This window comes from Colletes latitarsis, chromosome 10 (assembly GCF_051014445.1).
Source record: "Colletes latitarsis isolate SP2378_abdomen chromosome 10, iyColLati1, whole genome shotgun sequence".
In the NCBI taxonomy this organism is placed as follows: Eukaryota; Metazoa; Arthropoda; class Insecta; order Hymenoptera; family Colletidae; genus Colletes; species Colletes latitarsis.
In genome coordinates, this window is record NC_135143.1 from 24,537,273 (window position 1) to 24,561,112 (window position 23,840).

At 39.0% G+C, this 23,840-nt stretch overlaps 1 protein-coding gene across 10 annotated transcripts in view; it reads left to right on the forward strand.

Annotated features, from left to right (window-relative positions):
• The window catches only part of Dysc (whirlin protein dyschronic), a 154,354-nt gene that overhangs the window by 83,659 nt on the left and 46,855 nt on the right, over positions 1-23,840 (forward strand). For 8 of the 10 annotated variants that reach the window (XM_076775208.1, XM_076775207.1, XM_076775206.1 and 5 more), the window contains 7 exons: positions 6,330-6,653; positions 7,760-7,992; positions 8,518-8,818; positions 9,486-9,545; positions 15,019-15,173; positions 22,934-23,012; positions 23,176-23,286. In XM_076775208.1, the coding sequence (XP_076631323.1) occupies positions 6,330-6,653; positions 7,760-7,992; positions 8,518-8,818; positions 9,486-9,545; positions 15,019-15,173; positions 22,934-23,012; positions 23,176-23,286 (1,263 nt within the window). The remainder of the gene's footprint in view (positions 1-6,329; positions 6,654-7,759; positions 7,993-8,517; positions 8,819-9,485; positions 9,546-15,018; positions 15,174-22,933; positions 23,013-23,175; positions 23,287-23,840) is intronic. The other 2 variants (XM_076775213.1, XM_076775214.1) reach the window with 1 other exon arrangement.

A 23,840-nucleotide genomic window follows, 5' to 3' on the forward strand; every position in this document is an offset into this window, starting at 1 on the left:
GGGATTCTAGAGGCCAAAATAAGACGAAAATCAAGAGTACCAATTTGTTGATGAAGGCTTCGTTAAACAGTTATTAACGTTTAAAGTTCCGACCTTACTGAATTTTTTTCTCGAAAATGCGCAAGATTTCGGGGGTGTGTCTATTCACCAAAAATGATTGTAATTGACCCCCACAACTGAAAATAATTTTTTCAGAATTAATTAAAAATCTTTTTTTTCGTCGAAAAATTTAGACCCCTGTCGATTTTTCTTAAAAATTCCTTTTTCATTTTTAGTAATTTTGTTTGACACCTTACAGAAAAGTTGTTTAATACTATTTTGTAGGTGCCCATGAGCTCTACTTCAGACAAAAGTTTCATTGAAATATATTCACAATTGTAGGAGTTATGACTGTTTGAAAATTCGATCATTTTTATGGGGTTTTTCTCATTTTGCGAGATGAAGGACCAACTTTTCTAATATTTTTGCGATTTGCACATATTCTTCATCAAAATACGCGTAGTTTGCTTTTTTAAACATTAAAATCGTCCAATCCGTTCAGAAGTTATGATGTTTTAAACATACGCATGAAATTTCAGGGAAACATATCAATGGTATGGTCAGACATTATATTTTCGGTAAGGAATTTTTTTCTCGAAACTGAGTAGGATTTCGGGGGTATGTCTGTTGACCAAAAATGCTTGCAATTCACCCCTGCAACTGAAAATAATTTTTCCAAGACGATTCGAAAGTCTTTTTTTTCACCCAAAACTTTCAGCACTTACTCGAATTTTTTTCTCGAAAGTGGGTAGGATTTCGGGGGTATGTCTGTTGACCAAAAATGATTGTAATTGATCCCCGCAACCAAAAATAATTTTTGAATTTAATTGTTAATAACTTTTTAACGAAGCCTCCATCAACAAATTGGTATTCTTGATTTTCGTCTTATTTTGGCCTCTAGAATCCTCTATTGAAATTTTTCCCAGGGATGTCCGAACACTCTGTATACCAATCATGTATACGAGCAATATACGGAGACCGAAAGATCTAGTCCCCAGGGATGCCACGAAGTAAGAGGAACGTTTCACGACTGCACCTGTGGACTGTATTTCTAGTGACATATGGTGACGTCTAGTGGCCTCTAGTGACGTCTGTTTATGTCCAGCGTATACTATTTAGTTACGGTATACTTAGCATTCGTGTGTCAGGAACAGCGGTTACCTGCTGCGGAGACAAGCTGATGCTCCGACAGATAACACTGTTTATAGATCCCGTTTAATCTTGGGCATCGGGTGACTTAAAAATTATTATTAAACTTGAATTATTACTTTCTGATCCGATCGGTTCATCCTTTCCAATTTCTTCCTCGTGCATCGAATTCTACGAGGAAAGATACATAAAGAGCAAAGTAGAGACTCGAAAGGAAGTAACTGTAATATTCCAGTACGCTTTGAAGTATTTCTCTAAGGTTAAACGTAATTTAAAGTAAAACGTCGACGAGACGGCGACGTTAAGAAAGATATAGGACGATGAAAGCTTTGGCGTTACGTTCAAATTAGGTTTATAGGTTAAGGAATTTTGTACATCGAGCGGATGGGAATTATGGTAAAACGCGGACGTGTAGGAAAAGGTAGCACGAAACTTGGACGTTCGTTGAATTGAAATGGATGTCCGAGGTCTGATCAAAAAGTATCCGACCTTGTTTCACTTTTCCTGAAAACCGTGCGAAGCCGAGTGCCACTATTCGATACTGCGCTGTATCGAACCTTGGTGTGCATGCGTGATTTTTTTTCCTTTGAACGAGTCACGTGTGTGTGTGGGAATGTATAGGTCGTCGCATTTTGACTTCGTGCGCGATCACAGAACGCTACTGCATCGAGTTTTGTCCAAAGTTTGACGATACCCATGCTTAAACTTTCTTAAAATTTCTCTCTGCTTAATTACGCTTCCATCAGCGACTGATAACAGTATAAATCACATAATTATGATAACTTACTTATTAACAATCTTCAAACATTGCATAACAGAAGAAAAGTCACAGATATTATGTTCGTAAGATAAGCTGATCAAACTTTTGGGTCATATTTCGTGTTCAACGATTACTCAATTGTACCCTTTGTATGTACCATTAAGATATTTAAGAAATCACTTTCTATTTTATTCTGAAAGTTACCGCGCAAAGTTTGGATCTCAAAATTGTGTAAATAGAATGATTAGTCATGCAAATTTTGTACACGCTAAAACTGATTTAATCGAACAATCAATCACGTATTCTAAATTAATTTATTTTGTTAAAATTTTATAAGCGACAATGTTCGACTATGTAAAATCCACATTTGTCGTTCCTTAGATGTTACATCTTTTGTACTAAAGTGTTTATTCCCATTAATAAATAATAATAATAAATACAGAATAAAGATTAATCCACAAGATTACAATTGAGAAAGACACGAAATTTATTTCCGTGACAAAGTGTATTTATTCAAGATCGCATTTGCGACAATGTTAGTGAACATTTGCTCTGGTTATTAGCATTACTATCGTTTTCTCAGCCCGTTAATGGCACCGCATCTAGTTTACGTTCGCGACAGGGCAGGTGTATCCTAGTTACTTTATCGGTCGATCTTCGAAAAGTTCTAGATAAGATCGCGACACATCCTTCGGACACATTATAATTTTGATAAGCTCGCTCGAAGGATGGAAGACGAGACTGACAAGGCGAACCGTGTCAAGAGTTCACGACTAAGACTGGGTCAGGTGCACCGAAATAGTTCGCTCAAAAATCGTTCGAGCAATCGACCAACTCCAGGACACTCGCGACTAGCAGACTGGAAATAAACAACGATAAATGGCGATCGTCTGCTCGCGTAATGTTTGCCTTCCCGCGATATTTATTATTCACGAGGTCACGGACGTGTTTATCGTTTTTCACGGAAGCCCCCAGGATTGCTATCGATTCCCATCGGATCGATGTATTTTTTGACTCGACGCTCGCTTGAATGCGTTTACAACGTACGAGTTGTATGTGGAGAATAATTGACCTCTTTCGTTACGATTTATTTTTTATTACTACGTACCTTGAATGTAAACTTTTTTTAGTTTCATATACAGGGTAAGAAGGCTACTACGATAGTAGAGCCATTGTTTTTGTACACGAGCATTCAAAATTGCATTATTAGATTAAATATTCTTATTCTTTTTCAGAATACTTTACGAATAAATTTACAATTTATTAAAACGAATAACGTTAGCTTTGCTCTTGACACATCACCGACGGGAAACGAGTATTCTCGTACAAATGTGTTTTTCTAGTAATTCCTCCGACAATACAAGAAAAAAATTCTATTATCCACGTATAACTTCTGAAAATTTCAATAAACTATATTAATTACAAAAACACTTATCACTTTTTTAGTATACACATGTTGAAGGAATTCTATGTTATTAAAATCAACCTATAGTAAAGTTTTAATAAAAATGCCCCGTCGTTAATGTGTTAAGAAAGGAAGATACAGGGTGTTTGACTAACCCTGGGAAAAATTTTAATGGGACATTCTAGAGGCCAAAATAAGACGAAAATCAAGAATACCAATTTGTTGATGGAGGCTTCGTTAAAAAGTTATTAACAATTAAATTTAAAAATTTCAAATCGTCTTGGAAAAATTATTTTTAGTTACAGGGGTCAATTGCAAGCATTTTTGGTCATTAGATATATCCCCGAAATCCTACTCAGTTTCAAGAAAAAAATTCCTTACCAAAAATATAATTTCTGGCCAGAAATGTCTGCCCGAATTTACATGTGAATCTTTAAAACGTCATAACTTCTGAACGGATTGGACGATTTTAATGTTTAAAAAAGCAAACTACGCGTATTTTGATGGAGAATATATACAAATCGCAAAAATATTAGAAAAGTTGGTCCTTCACCTCGCAAAATGAGAAAAACCCCATAAAAATGATCGAATTTTCAAACAGTCATAACTCCTACAATTGTGAATATATTTCAATGAAACTTTTGTCTGAAGTAGAGCTCATGGGCACCTACAAAATAATATTAAACAACTTTTCTGTAGGGTGTCAAACAAAATTACTAAAAATGAAAAAGTAATTTTTAAGAAAAATCGACAGGGGTCTAAATTTTTCGACGAAAAAAAAAATTTTTAATTAATTCTGAAAAAATTATTTTCGGTTGCAGGAGTCAATTACAATCATTTTTGGTGAACAGACATACCCCCGAAATCTTGCGCATTTTCGAGAAAAAAATTCAGTACGGTCAGAACTTTAAACGTTAATAACTATTTAACAAAGCCTTCATCAACAAATTGGTATTCTTGATTTTCGCCTTATTTTGGCCTCTAGAATCCCCCATTAATATTTTTCCCAGGGATGGCCGAACACACTGTATAAGAAGAATTGTGAAGCAATTAACAATACAGAAATTGAGTTAAAAGTTTTTTGACATTCATACGACTCGAATTTTCTTTATCATTGGACTCTGCATATTTTGATTAATAATTTACCGTCAAAAGAGACGTATACAAAAATTTTAAAGAGAAAAGTAACATTTATACGTGCCCTGGACGAACGCAATGTTAGACAGAGGCGTAATTGGCTGGAAAACATACGATTCCGGGCAAACTTCCTTCGGGATTATTCCGGATAAGAATCAGCGTGGGTTTTTAATCGCTGGAAAGCACGCGAAACGTGGGTTCCGTTTTGCATTTGTACCGACAAAACGACGACTATTATACCATTTCACGTGGAAATGGCCACGATAATGACGTTGTCCTCCGCGAGGGTGAAAGGACGAAACGGCTCTCTCCGTCTCCTTTATAATTAAGCGATCGTTTGTTCGTATCTTTTCGCGGTAAAACGAAATCTGCCGTAGATTTGCACGTTGCAAGCACATTACAAAATGGGACACGGTCGCTCGGTAAATTGGGAATTATTCTAAATATAAAACGAAGGCGTTCCATCAAAGGGTCTCGTTCCTTTTATAAGAAGTTCACCACTAAAATTATTATTACTTAACGTCGACAGATTTTTTACGCTGTCGCGTTTTGAAGGGAGAAATTTTTCACGAGACATTTCTTAAAATGTTCTCCAAATGTATTCCGTGGATTGGAATTTCACCTGAAACGCGAACGTATATTTTGCACTGTTCCGAGTCGCAGTCACGTATGGTTTCGTTTCCAGACGCTAGACCCGGTAATTTATGCAATCTTGTCGCGGGAAAAATTCCTCGCGTTCTTGAAGGATCCATTCAGACGCAGGAGAACAGCGACGCCAGCACGTACTTCGCGCAAATATGACAAAATTGCATCTTCTCGGCGTCGCGGGCCAGAATCATAGAATTCTAAGGACGTGATCCGGGCTGGGTCAAGGATAGCCAGGATGTGACGTCACGGACCGCCAGGAGATCGATATCCTAGCTACCGAGTGGCGTCACCGCAAAACGCACTGTCTGCTTCTTGTTGACCTTACACGTGCCAAATTTTTTCAAGCGTGCGTTACAACGATTTGCACTCCATTATTTGACATGGAAACAGGTGTTCCCGGCCTCTATAAGTCGACTCGCGTTCATTTTTTAAACTCTGGTCCCGTAACGATCCTTTTAAAATATCGATTTTCAATCAGGTGAACGTTCTGTGAAACGGCTAGGATTTTATTCCGAAGCGGGTGCTTGACCTTTCGACTCTTGGAGTTTCGAAATTAATACAAAATATAATATGTAGTATCGAAAAAGTAATTATTAACGTAGTGTTCGTACGTGTAATTTATCATAATTGAGAATTAAATTTTTCTTCATTAATTTTGCGTGTATAAAAATAGTTGTAGATTCGAAACTTGGGAAAGGATTGTTCGACGGTGTCGCAGAGGAATACTATGAAAATCGTTTGCTCCCCATTGACCTCACGCGCGCCGATTGTCCGCTGTTTCGCTTGTCAAGGCTGCCTCTGGAGGAAACCCTTCACGGACAATGATTTCTTTCAGTTTGCCGAGGCACGACATGTACTTACAAGCGATCTATTCCGAGATCGTCGACGAGGAATCCTTTTGCATAAGAGTACCGTTGTAGATCTCGAACGATGCTCAATGATCAACCTTATCTTCCTATCCTCCACCCTGACACTTTTATTGGTCGACGAATCTTCTTTCGACGATGTAATATGATTATCTTGAAGCCGTGGAAACAGAATACAAACGATTGTAGAAGATGTTTCATAACGCGTGGTAGCTGCTTTAATGTTGGGCAAAAAAGTTCGTGTAATCTTCAATGACAGAAAATTTTTAAAAGCTATTGCCTTAGTTGAATAGAAGCTTAACGTCGACTTTGATTCTGTTCGTAGATGTTGAAATCCTGCAGAACCCTCAGCATGACGGTACGCGGGCCAGCCTTGGATCCCCGCTGCAGAGTCGGTCATCCAGTGTGGTCCACTTCCGGTCGTCAACAATCCTGCAGCTGGATGGACCGTCAAGGTCGTCCGGCCTCGCCGCCGCCTGTTTACCCACCTCGTGACTCTAGGTACTGTCCAAGGACGAGGAAGGTCGAGCTCTGCATCGAACCCGGTCAGTCGCTTGGCCTGATGATTAGGGGTGGTCTCGAATACGGCCTTGGAATTTACGTCACCGGGGTCGACAAGGACAGCGTGGCCGATCGGGCTGGACTGTTGGTAAGAATCAATGAACGACGCGAATTCGTATGTTCCGTGGACTAGATTCGTTCCAGTTGCATTAGGTTTTGCTCAATGGGACACACTTTCGGAATGGGTTCGCCGATCGAGAAGAATTAGACAAATTTCTTCGACCCTCTTTCGCAATTACAATTGATAAAGTCACAGACTTGAGGAGGATAATCACTCGAAGAATGTTTCTTTTAGATCTTTAAATTCAGTTTCAGTTAAATAAACAATTTATAATCCAGTAATATCGCAAACAAGTCTGCACTTAGAGGATGCATAGGGTCAAAGTAAATGTGAAAATAAACATAGAAGACAGGATAAATAATAATAGTTGATATAGTCATTGGATGGGGGATGAAATGCCCTTTAAAATGAGCGTTTGTACGAGTCGATAGCTTTATTAGTTCCGGAGATATAATGATTGAGTTGAATGTAGACAGTAGCGAGTAATTTTCCCTTACGAAAATTGACTATAATCTGATCCAGTACGAAAGAAAGTCTTTTCTATAACTACTGTATTCTATATTTTTTTACTCTCTAAGTAGGTAATATTCATTATATTTTGTATCGAAATGGAACTTGGAAAATTTGAATACGTCGAAAAAATTTGTCGAACAGACAAAGATTGTGAATCGAAGCTGTTCAATATTCGATGGATGGAATGTTGAATTTATGAATAAAAAATTAGAATGGTATCAATTAGTCGGTTGCGTAATCCAACGTCAGGAAGGATTAATTAGTCTTCCGTGATAGAACGGGTGCAAGCACATCGATGGCAATAGTGGATCGAAATGGTACTTCGTTGGCCCGCTACTAACGATCGCGAAGATTTAATGGCGTTTGAAAGGCAAGCACTTAGAGGCACCTCCAATTTTCGTTCGTGGATCTGCCGTGATTGGACGTACCTTAACGATCATTTGTTCAATTCTCGAAACGTTTCAATCTTTCGTTATGCTATATACAGAATGGTACAAACGATGGTACGTGGATCGAAAATGTAGTGTCCCCAAGCGAAATTCCCTGCTTCTCTTTAAAACGATAGTATCGTTTAGCAGCCAGTTATTAATATACATATTTGTCGCGTTTTCTGATTCCAGGTAGGCGATCAAATCATCGAGGTGAACGGTCAGAATTTCGAAGAGGCGACCCACGACGAAGCAGTGCAGATCCTGAAGACGAATAAGAGGATGACACTCCTGATTCGGGACGTGGGAAAAGTTCCACATTCCTGTACCACTAGTCAACCAATCGTCATGCCAACGTCTAGGTACCCAGATCACGATCCCATGCTACTGGAGAGCCCTGGAAACCATCGACCACCGAGTCCTTCGTAAGAAACACCTGTCCCTTTAAAATTGCATCGTTTTAATTAGCATTACGACCATTGGGCAGACATTAGCTCGAATTAACATTCTACGGCGCACTGACAATTAGAGGCTACGGTTAAGATCACGCGAACTGAACGTATAATGTTAACGACCGGCTAATTTCTACTCTCGCAAACAAGACAAATTAATTATAGATATTAAAAGTTTATTTTAAACCAATGTTATTTGCGTGGAAGGTCCATTTAAAATAGCTAGTTCGTTCAATTTTGCTTCCTTTATATAAAAATTAGAATACTCGGCACAATGTTTTAAAGATACTTTTCCTTAACGAGTTATGAAAGTTAAATGTTTACCATAAATAATAGTAATTAAACTTGTGGATACTTTAGAATATTGAACACGTTAATGAACAGCCGAATGTTTGTATTTTTCTCACTATAATTTAAACTATTATTTTTCTAATTCTTTGATTGGAAATTGGAGTTGACGATTGCAAGTGAACAATTTATTTTCGATTACGCGTTCAGTATCGCCAGCGACTGGAGACATCGAGGCGGCGTCCACACGGTTTCCGCCGCGACGGCCGCCATGGTGGAGGAAAAAGCGAGGGTGGTTCTCGCGAGGAGCGAAAGGGCGGCTCTATCTCAGCTTCTGGCCGATTACAGGACACGACGATTGACGATCGAGGAGTTGGTGGTCAGTTTAGGCGATTTGCTGAACACCCACGAGAAACTGACACTCCTGACCGAGCTTAGGGAGCTCGTCGATAGCAAAGACAGAGCTGCCTTCGACGATCTCGTTTACAGGCCTCGCGTAGCCATGGCAAGGGTACGATTCATACAATAACAATATTAATATAAATTTTTATTCATTGCAAACAGCTCTCAGTTGAACCTCCATGCTATATAAATAGTATTCTTTTACATAAATAGTATATATACTTGACAAATTTCATCAAAAACGTGCACAAAATAAGAGCTTTAATTTTAATGACTCGATCTTTTAATAATGGCTTCAATTTTAAATTCCACCGAACTAATGATTCAAAAATGGAACGAAAATTGGACATATTCACTCGAAATGTATGAGAAATACAAAAGTGTGATTTGAATTAATTTAAGTACGCACTGAGTACATCGAGATTGCATTTCGAAAAACAAAACAATCGTAAGCGACGATTTCGATTGGCCATCTTAACGCCGTGTGTACAAAATTGAAACTGAACAAATAGTACAAAAAATAGAACCAAATTATTTTTATAATTTGAATCTTATATGTAGAAGTAAATGTTTGATTCAGAAAATAACTGTCGTGACATAAATGATATAAATGTCACATGGCCATTATACAAAATTGGAACTGAACAAATGGTACAAAAGACCTTACCAAATTATTTTTATAATTTGAAGTTTGTACGTAGAAGCGAATGTTCGATTCGTAAAATGACATTTTGTTAGAGATAGCCAAGTTGTATGAATTTTAATTCGTGTTACAGAGAAAAGGCGACCGCGCCCATTCGGATCTAATAGTGACACCTTCCCTCCACGATCTTCCGGTAAGTGAACCGACAGTCACGCATTCTACACACACGTCTCACGAGCGACGTTTCACACGAATCTCACCTGTCACACGGTATTTTCTCTCTATTCATCTGTCCGTCTCTCGGGACATGTTTAGAAACTCTGTCTCTGTCTTTCTCACTCTCTGTTCTCTGCGTTGTCCATTGTAACTGTTAGATACCGTAACTGTTTCTCGTCTCTATTTTTCTGTCGTCGACTTATCGCGAGGAACCTTCAATGAGATCCCCTTGTCACGACGGTTCGCGACGGGCAAGGACCATCGAGGAGATTTCTCGCGAGGAAAGGGACAATCTGGTATGCTCGTGTGTCCCCCCTCTCTCTCTCTCTCTCTTTCTCTGTCTGTCTGTCTCACTGAATGTATCCAGTTAGAGCGCAAAGATTTCCCAACGATAGCTCGAGGAGACGAACCGAGACGAGTGGTCGATCGGTTCGAGCAGGAAATAAGCGAACGGGGAATGAAAAGGAACGATGACGATGAGAACGACGGAGGAGAACGGAAACTCATTGTCGGTTGGAGAGGTGCGAGGAGGTAAACGGATATAACGTCGACGAGGCAGCGGCCGTATTCGTCCGCTGGTACGGAAGACGAAGAAATTCCTGGAGAACGTACAACGGAATCATCGAATTACCCCCGGACACGTCTCGCGTCTATTAAGGGGAAACGTCGATCCGAGAGACGAACTTTTGTTTTTGCTTAATTGCTCTCGGCTATCGCGGTAACCTGTGAAGCATGACTCGAAGATTTTCCCGCAACCCCTTATTCTTATTCTTCTTGAATCTTTTCTGTTCTCGTAGAAGCATTCTCTCGGTTCTATCCTCTATTGTTTCTTCTTCTTCTTCTAACTACTACTTCTCTTCACTGTCGTCACTCTGTTTCTCTCTGTCTGTTTGTGCTTATGATTTCGCTTAGTGTTAGCGCGCTTTCTGGCAGCAGTCGTTTCCGAGCTAACGCTGTTCTCGGTGTTCGTTTTGGAATAGCCTTTCCGAGACTGTGTCTTGCGTAGTTGCTTGGGAGCAGCGACTGTCCGCGAATGCTCGAAGCTGTTATCTTGGAATTATTGCGCTTAACGAGCGAGAACAGCTTCGAGTATTCAGGACGCCCGCGTCTCTGGATGCGTTAGGTTAGATGCTTGCGTTTAGGACGCCGTAGAATGCTGCTGATAGAAGCGAACAGTTTGCCTCTGGTTTTCTTTTCACGCTAACTACATCGGGGGAGACGGTACAAAATGCGATCTTTTTCGAAACGAGTTCGCCTGAGCTTTGCTGGATTTTTCTTTCGTTCGCGTCTTACGCGTCGATCGAGTGCGCGATCGTCAAGCTTTCTCGATTATATTCTGTGTTTAAATGGCAGTTCCAGTATCGTTCTGAATAGGTTTTTTAACGAAGACAAGAATATTTCTAACAGCACTTCGTTCTTGTTAGAATGTGTGATCCGTAAATCAAATCGATTCAAAATTAAATTGGAAACGAATCTCGTCCCAATAATGCAATAATTGTTTTAAAATTCTTCGAATGATTTTATCTTGAACAGAGATGTCTGTAGATTAAAAGGAACACCATCCTTACGGTATCAAAATATCGATATTTTATTTTATATGAATATTCAGACAAAATTCGAAGTAATAACACTTAACAGGAACCTTGTTCAATGACATATAATTCAGTCAGTTTTGATTATTTTCACTCGAAAAAAAATTGTGAACAGACAGAATGTCGAAATTGAGTTAAAAATGCCCCAAAAAAATGAAACTCTAGACCAGAATACCCCCTCAATTTATCGACAGAAATAAAAATATTTTTTCACATACAAATAACAAAATATGTTTGGTATTAAAATCGTAGAAATTTTGATCGAATACAATTTGTCTAACCATTGTTCGCCATTTCTACTTACACTTTCGAGTCAAACTCCGTTACACGCCAACGTTCGAACTCGATTTGATCGAAAACAAAGTTTCCATTCTGCAATCAACCCTCGACATTGTTCCTGCGAACAAACAATCTCCAACGAGCAACGTGAAAATTTAATAAACCCGATGTTCGAAGGATCGAATCGACTCCTCGCGTAAAAAAATAAATTTTTAAATCTTGACGTTCGAATCTACGGCGTGAGATCGCGTACTCGATCGCAGGATGCTGGGAGTAGTTTCGCCGAATCACAAAGGGCTGAGAAAGTTTCGCGAAAGCTCGTCGGGGAGCTTCTATCGAACGGTGCTCGGTTGTTTCGCGGATCAGCAAGTGAAAAAAGATTCGCGTAGATCCCTGTCGGCCTTATCCAAAGCTCGGGCAAGCTCGCTGACGGCCGGTTTCGTAGCCAACGAGTTTAAACGAGCGCCAACGTTAATCTCGAACGACTCCTCGACAAAGTGTTCCCTGTTTGAAACTAAAGTTTCGACCCCCTCCCCTTTGGGTTTCGTTCGCTTTGTTCTTTGACTTTCCTGTTTTAGTGTCAGCTTCACAGTGATGATCCTTACCTCGGTACCTCGAACTTTATAGTGCGCTTGTCTCGGGATTTTAAGAAACATGAAAGTGATTTCAATGCACGCAGAAGCGATCAACCTTCGAAGGACCAAGGTAAACTCAACAATAACGATTAAGAATCTCACAGGTTGATTGACCAAGCTTTGCAAAACCGTGTATTTTTAGGTCGATTTCTTTCTGCCGGAATTACACACATTTATCGATATTTGTGTAGAAATTTTTTCAAAGTTAAATAATCGTAATTGCATGCTCTATCGGATTAGTAAGAAAAAGTCGATGAAGAGATGACACTTTGAGGATTTATTATAGTTTTTCTTCGTCGAAACTTTAGAAGTGTCTGCCGGGTTGGGATTTTCTTAATTAGAAAAGTTCTTTGAAAACGAATATACACGATACGCGCGTGAATTTACGTTTATCATCTTGGTCCAGCAAAGGTTAACACGACGAGGCTCGTTTTCGCTGAAATTGGAGGGCGAACCGATTCGATGACCGTCGATTAATAATGATTTGGTTGCCCGGCGCTTTCATGGTTCACGGTCCTGCGACCTAGACGCGGGTTTCGTGATCTTTGTACGGAAGAGAGACACCGGAAATCATCGTAAATCAAGCGTCGTCGTTGCACAGTGGCAAACGTCACACGACGCGACCATGCACGTAACGATCGATGATAGATCGGGCCTTAAATTGGCATATTGACCGGTGCTTCTGTGGCTAATTAATCTGCAACTTCGATGACTGGACGGAGAACAAATTGTCGGTACACGCGTGATCGATGGGTCATTGTTTTTGATTTAATTACGAGAAAAGTAAAGTAATATTTAAATTTCTTTAAACTAATTTGTAACCTTAGTGAACATTTAATTTCGCAAGCTTCGATCTTCCCGATTTCTCGACTGATTTCCATTTATCTTACTCCAGTGATCGAATTTCGAACGCTAGTTTTTTTACGAGTTCTATTTACGATTTGTTAGCAACACACACGCGTCAGTTAAGGAGAATGATTATGTACTTTTCACGAATTATGATCGAATATATGATCGAAACTTGACATTTCTTTAGCAATTGAAAATTTCTCATAATTGAAAAAGTTGTTCAAACATTGATAACACGTGGAACGACTTCCCGTAATAAAAGAGGGAGTAAAATAAATAGGTCGAATGGGTTACAAAATTTAATGGATTGGATCGTGTATGTGACATGTTTGCTTTACAGAGTGCCGTTTATGTACCATAAATTTTATAACCAATAATATCGAACTTCCTTAATTAGTTTCGATTTTCCTAGTATTTTCTTTCGCGATCACCGATCTAAGAAACGTTCTAAGAAACCTCTCCCCAACACTTTCTTCCGCTTCTTTCGTTCCATAATTAGAAATCGATAACCAATAATTTGAAAGAACATTTTCTACCCTGATTAACCCCTTGTGATCCGCGTGTTCGACGCGTTTCTTAAATTCGAACCAGCGTCGTCTCGGTGCTCACAACTGAAACATTTCCAATTACGTTATCTCGTACTGTACAGTCGTCAGCCGATCTCATCGGATAAAGTACCTTAAAACGCTTGATCCTCTGTCACATTAGATTAAGCCAGCGTGTGGCGCGTAGATTATCGTAACATACACGGTACCAGACCTTTTATCCCTCGTCTAGTTTCAATCTTGTCGTCCAGATTTATTTTCTTTTGTTATTCGTTTCGGTGATTATTGAGTATCCATAATTTTTGGGAGCATGTTATAAAAAAAAAATTTTAGTTAGATTTAGGTAAACATCAAAATACATTTTGGGTGCACGTGGACAATTTCGATGATCTTAAAATATTCGTCTCATAAATTCAATTCGAATTTTATAGAATTTCAAACAATATTTCAAAACATTCGATTAAATTTTATGGAAAGCTTTAATCCCTTTCTCGATCAATATCTCGCAACTATTATGAAAAAAAAGGGCTGTGGTCTTGCATTTTTTAGAAGTTCGTTTATTTTTGCGACAAATCGTTTGAGATTAAGTCGAAAGAGAAATCTCCTTCCTGGAAAATGAATTTTGCACGAGTCTCTCGGGCGCGTATATATGTTTTTAGCAATCTTCACTCGTTCTTAAATTTAATTTACAATTTGATATATAATTTAAAATTACCATAAAGCGAACAAGGAGGAACGTACGCTAACGTAATCGCGTTGTCCAAGGAATTGTGTACGAAAATCCCGCGGAAAACGTCGTTGCCAGGAGCGCTTATTTTACATACAGAAAGCCAGCTGGGATTTAGGAAGCTGCTGAAAAGCACTGCTCGTTAAACTTAAACGACTTCGAGAAGAGCGAGAAAGAAATAACGCTGCGAACCCTCTGACTTCGCAACTGTAGTTAAGGATTAATTGTCGACGCGTGTACCATTCGAGAACGGAACAACAATAATTACTGGGTAATTGTAAATTCGAAATAAAAATGGTCCACCTTCGCAAGGTGTATTTTTAAAAATTATTTACCGATACTATGTCATTTTCTAAGACTGAAATTTTGGAAAGTCGTCTGTCAAACTCGAGTTAAATAAAAAATAGAAATCCCATACTTTGCAGAAGGTTTAAAACCTGTAAATTTTCATGAAAATTCCACTAGTCTCAGACTCGTTTCTTTAGTTCGAAGAAAAGTCAAGTTTTAATAATAGAAGATCGTTACGCCACAACACTTTTAATTTTATTTATTTCTCGTCGCTCTTTGGAAACTCATGTTCCGGTAGGAGCAAGTCAAAAATAAATCTGATATTTCTTAGATAATATTTTAGATTCTAACGCGTTTCTAATCGTCAACCGACGCGATGTGTGTTGAATTTGTAACGTTTGGAGTAATTGAAATCGATCGATCGAGTAGAGAAAAAGTAAGAACGGAACAGGAAGCGCTCGTTGGCCGTCGAAACCGGGTGGAAAGTAGGAATGGAATGGCAAACGGCATGACGGGATCTGGTGATTTCTCGCAGAGGGGTGTACCCGGTGGTTGTTGCCGTCCGGGACGACTGGTGGACGTCGAGGGAGATCCCCTAGGAGTGACAGGACCTCTCCTGCCGCGGGATAACCAGGAATATAGATCGCCGAGCGAGGACAGCGGTCTCGGGGCCGACATGCCCAGGACCAGGTCGAGAAGATTTCAATCGAAAGAGAACCCATTGTCGTTTCTCTGCAACACCCTTGAAGCTTCTTTTGCTTTTCTCGAATCTCTCGTAACCGTGAAAATCAAAATTTCATTTCTATTTTTCATTTTTTTTTTTTTTTTGGTCGCTAACAAGACGAATTGATATTTGATTTCTCTTACGAAAAAGGGTAAAACTTCTTTTATTTAAAAAAAAAAATTGATATTTCTATTTGATGAATTTTTATTTCGTTGGTTACGAGTTTATAAAATTTCGTTCGAGTTTGGTCGGATTGCAACCTGTCGCGGGAATGGCGATACAACTTGAAGAAAATCCGAGTCGAGCGTTCAGGTTTGTCTCCAAGAGCCGAGCAAGTTTGCAGTCGTGCTCGAGGTAACTCAATTTCGTCGAGCGTTTCAGTCGTTAAACGCAAACAATGATTGGTTCGAGTGAGCCGCGAGTGCTTACAAGAAATCGAACACATCGATTTCTCGAATGTGAGACAATGGGTTGCCCACTTTCGGTACCACGCTTGGACAGGGAGGTTTTTCGACTAATTTACACCCCCGACGTTGCGAGCTCTCGATTCTCAAGATACTTTGATCCCTCTGTCTATTAGTAGAATAGTATTAATTTACTGGAAATTTTCCATCAATTTATTTTTAATCAGTTTAGATAGTTGTATACAGGGTGTTCGGCCACCCCTGGGAAAAATTTTAATGGATTAAATATTAAATAGATTCGTAAAGTGAAATATGGATATACTAATATACAGGGTGAGACACGAACAACTAATCCCCATGATTTTTCAGGCTCTTTCGATAGTCCGAAAAATCAGTATTTAACCGATAAGAAATTACAATTGCTTAAATTTAGAAACAAATTGATTTTCGATCAAAAATTAAGGTTACTGTTATATTTTTATATCGAACTAGGTATTTTTAACTTCAGAGTATTACAGGCGAATTCAACGACCATATAGTTATTCCCCACTCGTGTTGCATACATTATAATTGTTACTTCCGAATTCTTTCTCAATTCATTTTTACCAAATATTGTTTTTATTACAACTGTGTTTACTTGCATTTATGAAGTAGTTTATTTTTATTTTTTTAATATTAACGAACAAAAAAAAACGATAAAGAGGCATAAATAATATAAACAGCCATCCCAAGGTACTGTACTCGATTTTTTGCAAAACTAGTCTAGAGTTTGAAACACTCTCTTTTCAATAGTATCCATTAAAGTCAGATAAAATATTTCCCTGCTACATTCGCAGAAATGAAACACACTCGTTACAGACAAAAATTGTTATTACCATTCTACTTGTTTACGATTGAAATTCCTTCAAAACGACCCCCCTCCCGTAAAAGTTGCGCTATTTTTCACATATTGAAAAATTCCATTCCCGTCGAGTGTCCCAATAACTGATCAACGCACAAAAACGCATAATCCCTGGAGTATTTCATTTACCATCGAAGAAACCACCCTTTGGTGCTTCGAAAACACTTAACGCTAGATCGATCCCTGTCAAAACATCCCCTCGAATCTCTTGTTTCTGTTCCTGGCGACTCCCGGAGATTCCTCGACTTCTGGCGTCGGAGTCGAAGTTCGTCCTTAATTGATCGGTGAATTCTAACTGCAACGGGGGGAGGGGAGAGAAAAAAAAAAGAAAGGACACGCGATTCCGAGAACGCCGGGTTAGCCGTAATGGCGTTTCTGTGTCGGATATACGAGGTACATCGATATTTCATTTCCTAGCAGACCCGATCTGGCTTTAGTATCTATCTCTGCATTCAGCCCCCTTCGACGCCCTGCGACTGGTAGCAGGTATGTACACGGACGAGGGTGTACGCGGGGGAGGCAAATAGCGACGCGTACGTGTGAACACGACGCGTCCTTGTGTCCACGCGTGGGCGTCGATGGTCGATTCGCGTGGGCGTGTACAGGGTGTATCGGTGGTCGGTTTTATCGGGCGATTAATTTGCGAGACGGTCGTCGGAACGTTTTTTTTATCCACGGAAGAAGCTTTCGAGGTTTTCCGGAGCAGATATTAATTGGGTTAGGGACGGGTCTGCTCGGATATTTGGCAAATATTTGAACGACGCGAATAAAACTCGAACAGACCGACCGACCTAGTAATCGAACAGGGGAAAAAGAATAGTCTTCCGTTCCCTCGAAATGATTTAAAACAATCATTGATCTTCTCTAGAATTACTTCAAATAACTTATACACCTTTCTATTCTAAATAATAAAAGATATTTACTTATTTTTATCGAGTTAATCTGAGAGATGAATAGAATAATATTCAAAGTCGTGCAATCGTTAATTTTAGTAAGAATTATGACAACCGTTCTTCGTGTTTTAAACTAAGGTAATAAATTATAAATGAAGGAAAGAAACTTTATCGTTTCGTAAACCGTAGATTCGGTATTTCGATGTAAAATGCACGTCGATCGCTTCGTTTCGCGCCATAGGGAAAATTCTAGAGAATCGCGAAACGTCCGAATATTAACGTTGCTCGCTGTCCAAACGTCATCGAACAACTTGTCCATGAACGTGCGTGCACTAATGGACGGGTTCTCGACGTTTCGCGTGTATACGTGTCGTTCCACGGAATCGGGCGTAAGTAAATCCCGTCGAACGATATCTTGTCGGAACGAGGAAAATATAGAGCGCTGGTGGAAAATGGAATTTGCATATTTCGCTGGGCGATATTGGTTTTCATCGGTATCCGATTATTCGCCGCGGGATTAGACCACGATAAATGTTACCCTTTCTATTGATTGTTCGACAGGATTCGGGTTCTGATATCTAGACGATCATCGTTCGGATTGATTGAATTCCCTTTGTTTCCAATTATTCATTGTTTGGCTCGTTCTCCATTGCAAATTAATCTTCCACAACTTCGATCGAAATTTCTGTGGCATACATTAGGGAGCCTAAAACTTTGCAACAACTTGTTTATTGGCATAATTTTGTATTTAAAAAAGAAATTCTATGTATAAATGAGGAAAGGTAGTTTTAGGTTTCTTCGTGTCTCTTTTAATGATTAAAAAACGTATTTTGATAGCGAAAACTCGCGTCGAATCACTCGTTGGGGTGCTCAAGAAACTGCTATTGTACTTTCCTGAAGTTTCTGAACGTTGGAGCATCCTCTTCACATCGAACGTGAGAACTCAAACAAACCTACACGCACTTTACGTTACTATTTCCCTTTATTATCTAATTGTTTGAAATGTTACTGTATTCAACTTGCACAATATAAAAAATCATTTTACTTTCACTCGATTTGTACCATCAGAGGAACCTGATAAATTATTCGTAATTTAGTGGCTCACAAAGTTCTATTGGATTCTGTAACTTGTTCCGTTTACAAAACTATATTACTTGGCTCTTTGGGTCAGAAAACAAATTATAATTGTCTATTACTTTCTGAAATGCATCTCCACACTCGTTTAGGTATCGATTTTTCTAAAAGAGCAATAATTGTTTGCATAAGCAATTCACAGACTTTGAATTTTGAACTGTTGTCCAAGTTACAGTAAAATAATTTTGGACTAATCCCTCTATTCTTCTTTTTGCGTTCAAAGCCGTGTAACATCGTGACAGGTTGCACGATTCTCAAAAACGTTCCCCCGCGGCTCGATAACGGACGTCATGCAGCAAAACACGTGCCTGTAGGGAACATCGACGGCCCTTGAAAATTTCCACCCACGATCGTTCCAAGTTCTAACACTGGGTCGTATCCCGGGTAACAGAATGAAACAAATGAGCCTCGTGAGAGAGAGTTAGCAGTACCACCGTAATCGTTTCGTGGATGAAACGTCCGCTGAAAAGGGTCTCGGTGCGCGTTCCCAGCGAAACCGGAAATTCGATCTTCCTCTAATCTTCCTCGCTTTGTCCCAGAAACGAATCAGTGCCGACGTAATCCGACAAAGAAGTTCTGTAGTACGAGGCCTCGGCGTCGAAACAGTTCTCGATCGACGAATCGACGCAGCGAGTTCGATTAAAAATTGTGAAAGAAGAATTTACGTTCGCGATATTCCTGAATGATCGCGTGCATCTCGAGTGCTCGTTTCTTCTTTCGTAGATATTTCACCCTTTGCACTTCTGTGTCGAGTGCGACATAAATTTTTATCTCGGGAGCTCCTTCGTTCCGCTCGACATTTTTTCAAGTTCGATTCAAAGAGATATCATACGCTTGAAAATTGCAAAATACAATAATAGTGTAAATAAAAGAGATGTTTTGACAGGTAAATTTCAAATGAAACACTTAAAGGCGTTGGGAGCTGTTGGTTATAAAATAGAAATATAATTCTGAGTGCAAAGGGTTAAAAGATCATTCTTTATTTACAACGAAAATGTCAGATTTGATTACCGATTTTAATGATACTTTGTAACCAGTAAAATTTGAAGAGTTCGAATCCCATGACGCCGTAGAATTTATTTTTATTTTATTATTCACATTATATTGCAGTACTTTTTAACCACACGATTAGGAAGAAAGAAGATTCTAACAATTTTGACAGTTTTAATTATTTTTGATTAATGAAAGAAAAGAAGAAACAAAAATTGTGTCATAGGGGTTGGAATCCAAGACAAAATGTTTTTCGCTCGAGGGATCTATTACTAGAATATATCCAATAAAACGATTTTTGCAAAATATCATTAGGATCAACGAGTATCGGATCTTGCATTTTCTTTGGAGCAACAGAATATAAAAAAAAAATGATAAACGCTCGTCTTACTCGTCTCGTTGTTAAAATAAATTGACAAAGAATTTGGTATCGTGTGTTTCGAGGATTGCGTGCGATCGAGGGTTCTGAATATTTCCGACGCAGAGATTGCCTGACGTCAGTCGGTTTCCAATCGTGACGTCGTCCTGGCCCGAGTATCCGCGCGATAGATCGATCGATGGCACCTGCGACTCTTAAACTTCGACGAAGGACGAACTGGCGAACGGAAATAGATTCGGCCCGCGCGCGAGTTATGAGCATCTGAAACGGTGCACGTTCGTCCGTGACTGACGTACGCGATACTCATTAAATAATCGATTACAAACATATAAATAACCGTGTCAGTCTTCGTTTGTTGCGACTCGGGCTCGTATGTGTTCCATACGGCTCTACAACTTCACCGGGTAAGGTTTCGAAAGTATTCGAGTTTCGTTCCCTTCCTAAGATGGATTCGAATCGATCTGTTGATTTCGAAAATTTTATTTTACATGTATTCCCTTTATTTATTTGTATATTAGTCGTCCAACTTCTCGAATTCTTCCAAATTTCATGGTTTTAGTGATAAATCTAGGGCCTGTAGTATGTTTGTAAACGACATTTCATTAAATAACAAAAAATATAAAATGTTATTACTTGGTACGAAACCCAATGTTATGTATTTCCAGCACGATTAGGGTTAACCTCTTGCCATACGATGAGGAGTCTAACTCGGTTCTTGATGTCAAGTTTCACAATTATGAGACTACATGTCATCGAGTCTTATAAATTGAAATCAACGATCTGAGATTTATTTGTAAAAGTCTTTTTTCCTACCTTGAAAAATATTGCAACTATTGAATACGAGACGGAGGAAAACGAAAGGAGTAAACAGATCTAGGAAGAGTTATACGAGGCTTAGGTGGTTAAAAGATGGCGCGTTCGAAACCGTAGGAAGTTCGAACGCTGCGAATTTCCGAAGGGAATTGTTTGTAAACGGTCCAATGGAATAAGTTACGGTAACTTAGTTTGTCGAAAGAATTACTGCACCGCGTAACTCACTATAACTCCGAAACAAGGTCAAGTAGAACATACACGTCTATATAAATTTATTTCTCTGTTCTTCGGTGCTAAATATACCCCTAAAATTGGTTCCATGTATCGCAGGACATTGTAAATTATCTGCTATATCGTTTTGACCGAAACTTCTTCGTTTTTAAATGATTTTTAATTTATTTATGTAAACGTAAATATACGAATACTTGTTTCAATAATAATATTCGTAGAAGGGACGATCGATTAATAATATATAATTTCGAGTTTTATTTGTTGCGTTAAAATATTTAACAATTACTAAAATACACTAAAATGATAAGAAGCTTGCAGAAAAATGAAAAGCACGTTATAAAAACCAAATGTTCCCTGTTTCTGTCTCTGCCTGGAACTTTCTATACTCCTAGCTAATTGATTTTTTACCCGACGGTATTGCATCGAAACCGAATTCACGACGATATCTGATTTGTACGAGCAACACGTTCCTTCCTTCTTCGATAAACCACTCAACGTACTTCGCTTTCTCTTCTGTTGAATAAATCATGGCTAAGGCCTCGGGTAGACGAGCGTTTGCCGTGTTTTTTGTTGCGTTTTTCCCGTACGAATGCATACAACGTTTAACAATTGATCTGACTAGACGAGTACACGCGCCGGCGGCGTTTCCCGATAAAAGAACAGCGCGCGAAACGCGGCGTGATAAACGAAGCCCGGATCTATCAAACCATAAAACGATCCAGCACGGTTACTTTAACAACCAACGAACAATTTATACGAATCGACGTCTCGTCTTTTTTCAATTCTTATTAAAATCTAACAATTGTGTTTAAACCAAAGCAATGTTTCGGATCGAAGAATGTTATAGATCAAAGTAAACAGAGAACAAAAGATTCTTCCCCGTAGATTTAGCTAGTAAAAAATTGCAACGAAACTTAGGAATCTCACGTTCGAGAAATCAGTGTATTTCTTTTCTTGGTAGTTTTTAAACACCGTATATACAGAGTGAATCATTTAACCTTACCTTATCATTTCACCTTAATTTTTCTTGTACATTATATGTTGTATAAAAAAAATGTTTCGAACGAAAGTTGTTTGCTATAAAGAGAAGCATACGCAATAGGAATTAATTTTTTACTGTTTTCCTTTTTTATCAAAATATGTACAACATTTAATCATGCCATTCAAAAGTCTATCGAATACAGAATAAGAAATTATTATGGTGAAAGAGGTCAGAAATTTGTTTCTTAGTTGATTTTTAATGCAAGAATTAATGCATGTACTTTAATAATTTTTCATTCTATATTCAATAGACTTTCGAATGGCGTGATTAAATGTTGCACATTATAGTTAAAAATCTCAATGTGTCTCAAAAAATTAATTGTCGTGTATGCTGCTCTTTTATACAACGTGTAGTTTACAAGAAAAATTAAGGTGAAAGAGTTAATAATTAAAAATTTTAATGAGAGATTCTAGAGGCCAAAATAAGGCGAAAATGAAGAATACAAATTTGTCGATCGAGGCTTCTTTAAAAAGTTATTAACGTTTAAAGTTCCGCCTGTAGAACGACAATCTGCGTGCATGGTGGTCTTCACTCACCATGAGAAACTCTACAGGCGGAACTTTAAACGCGAATAACTTTTTAACAAAGCCTCGATCACCAAATTGATATTCTTCATTTTCGTCTTATTTTGGCCTCTAGAACCCCCCATTAAAATTTTTCCCAGGGCTGACCAAACACTCTGTGTATATTCGGTTGACGATAAATTTTCGAACGGGCATTGGCGACAAACCGAACCAGCACGAAGCTTAAAGGGACGATTTTGGCGTACTAAAGAAAGTCGAGGGAAAAGCTTAGATCCAGCACGGTTTCCCGCGAGCACTTAGGGAAACCGTTGAACCGGAAACGTGCACGGCAATCAGTAGATCTAGAGGATATTGGCGAGACAGGGCGGTCTCGACAGGACGGGTTGGTCTCAAATCGCAATTTTGGCAATTACAGAGCGGGCTGCAGGAGGGCACAGCATCAGGTGACGACCTCCGACCTCGCCCTCTCCAACGACGACGAGTGTGACAACCAGGTACAGAAAATCGTTCGAGACACCTTTTTCGCGCCGCCCCGTGGTGCCTCGAAGCCCGACGCTGTTAGGCGAACCATTGTGTCCCTAACCAGAGAGAAAAGATCCCGCTACGACGGTGACACGTGAACGCGGTAAAAGGGATCTTTATCGATTTCTTTTGCAGGACTACGAGGACGAGCTGGAGAACGGACGTGGGCGGAGGCACAGCTCGCCGGGCGGTTCGCGCGGCAACCCCAGAGATTACGGTCATCATCATCTTCATCCGGACAATCTGGTGAGTCGATGGTTTATCGTTCGTTGCCTCTTGAGACACAGTCAGGAGATGCTTTCCTATTTGTTTCAAACAAACCCTCCCCCCTGGAAGAAATTAACCAGTTACTTCGGATTCTGTTCGCGACGAAATATTGCTATCCTCGACGTCGTTAGTAGAATTAAATCTAAAAAGAAACTACAGAATGCACTTAATATGTACGAGTATAAAGAGTACTCGAAGCGAGATAAGAATTAGGGTCAGTTGCCCTAATATGGAATACTTTTTTTATATGGAAAACTTAAATAATATGAATTTACAGTGAATGTTGTTTTGACTGGCAACAGTCTAATTTAATATATAATGGTTTAGGAAATGTTGTAGGTATCCATGAGCTCTACCACACCACTAAATTTTAATTAAATCCATTGAATATTGTAGGAGTTATGGCTGTTTGAAAATTCGACCATTTTTATGGGGTTTTTCTAACTTTACGGTGTTAAGTAACAACTTTTCCAATATTCTTACAATTTCTACATATTCTTGACTAAAATACGCGTTGTTTGCATTTCGAAACA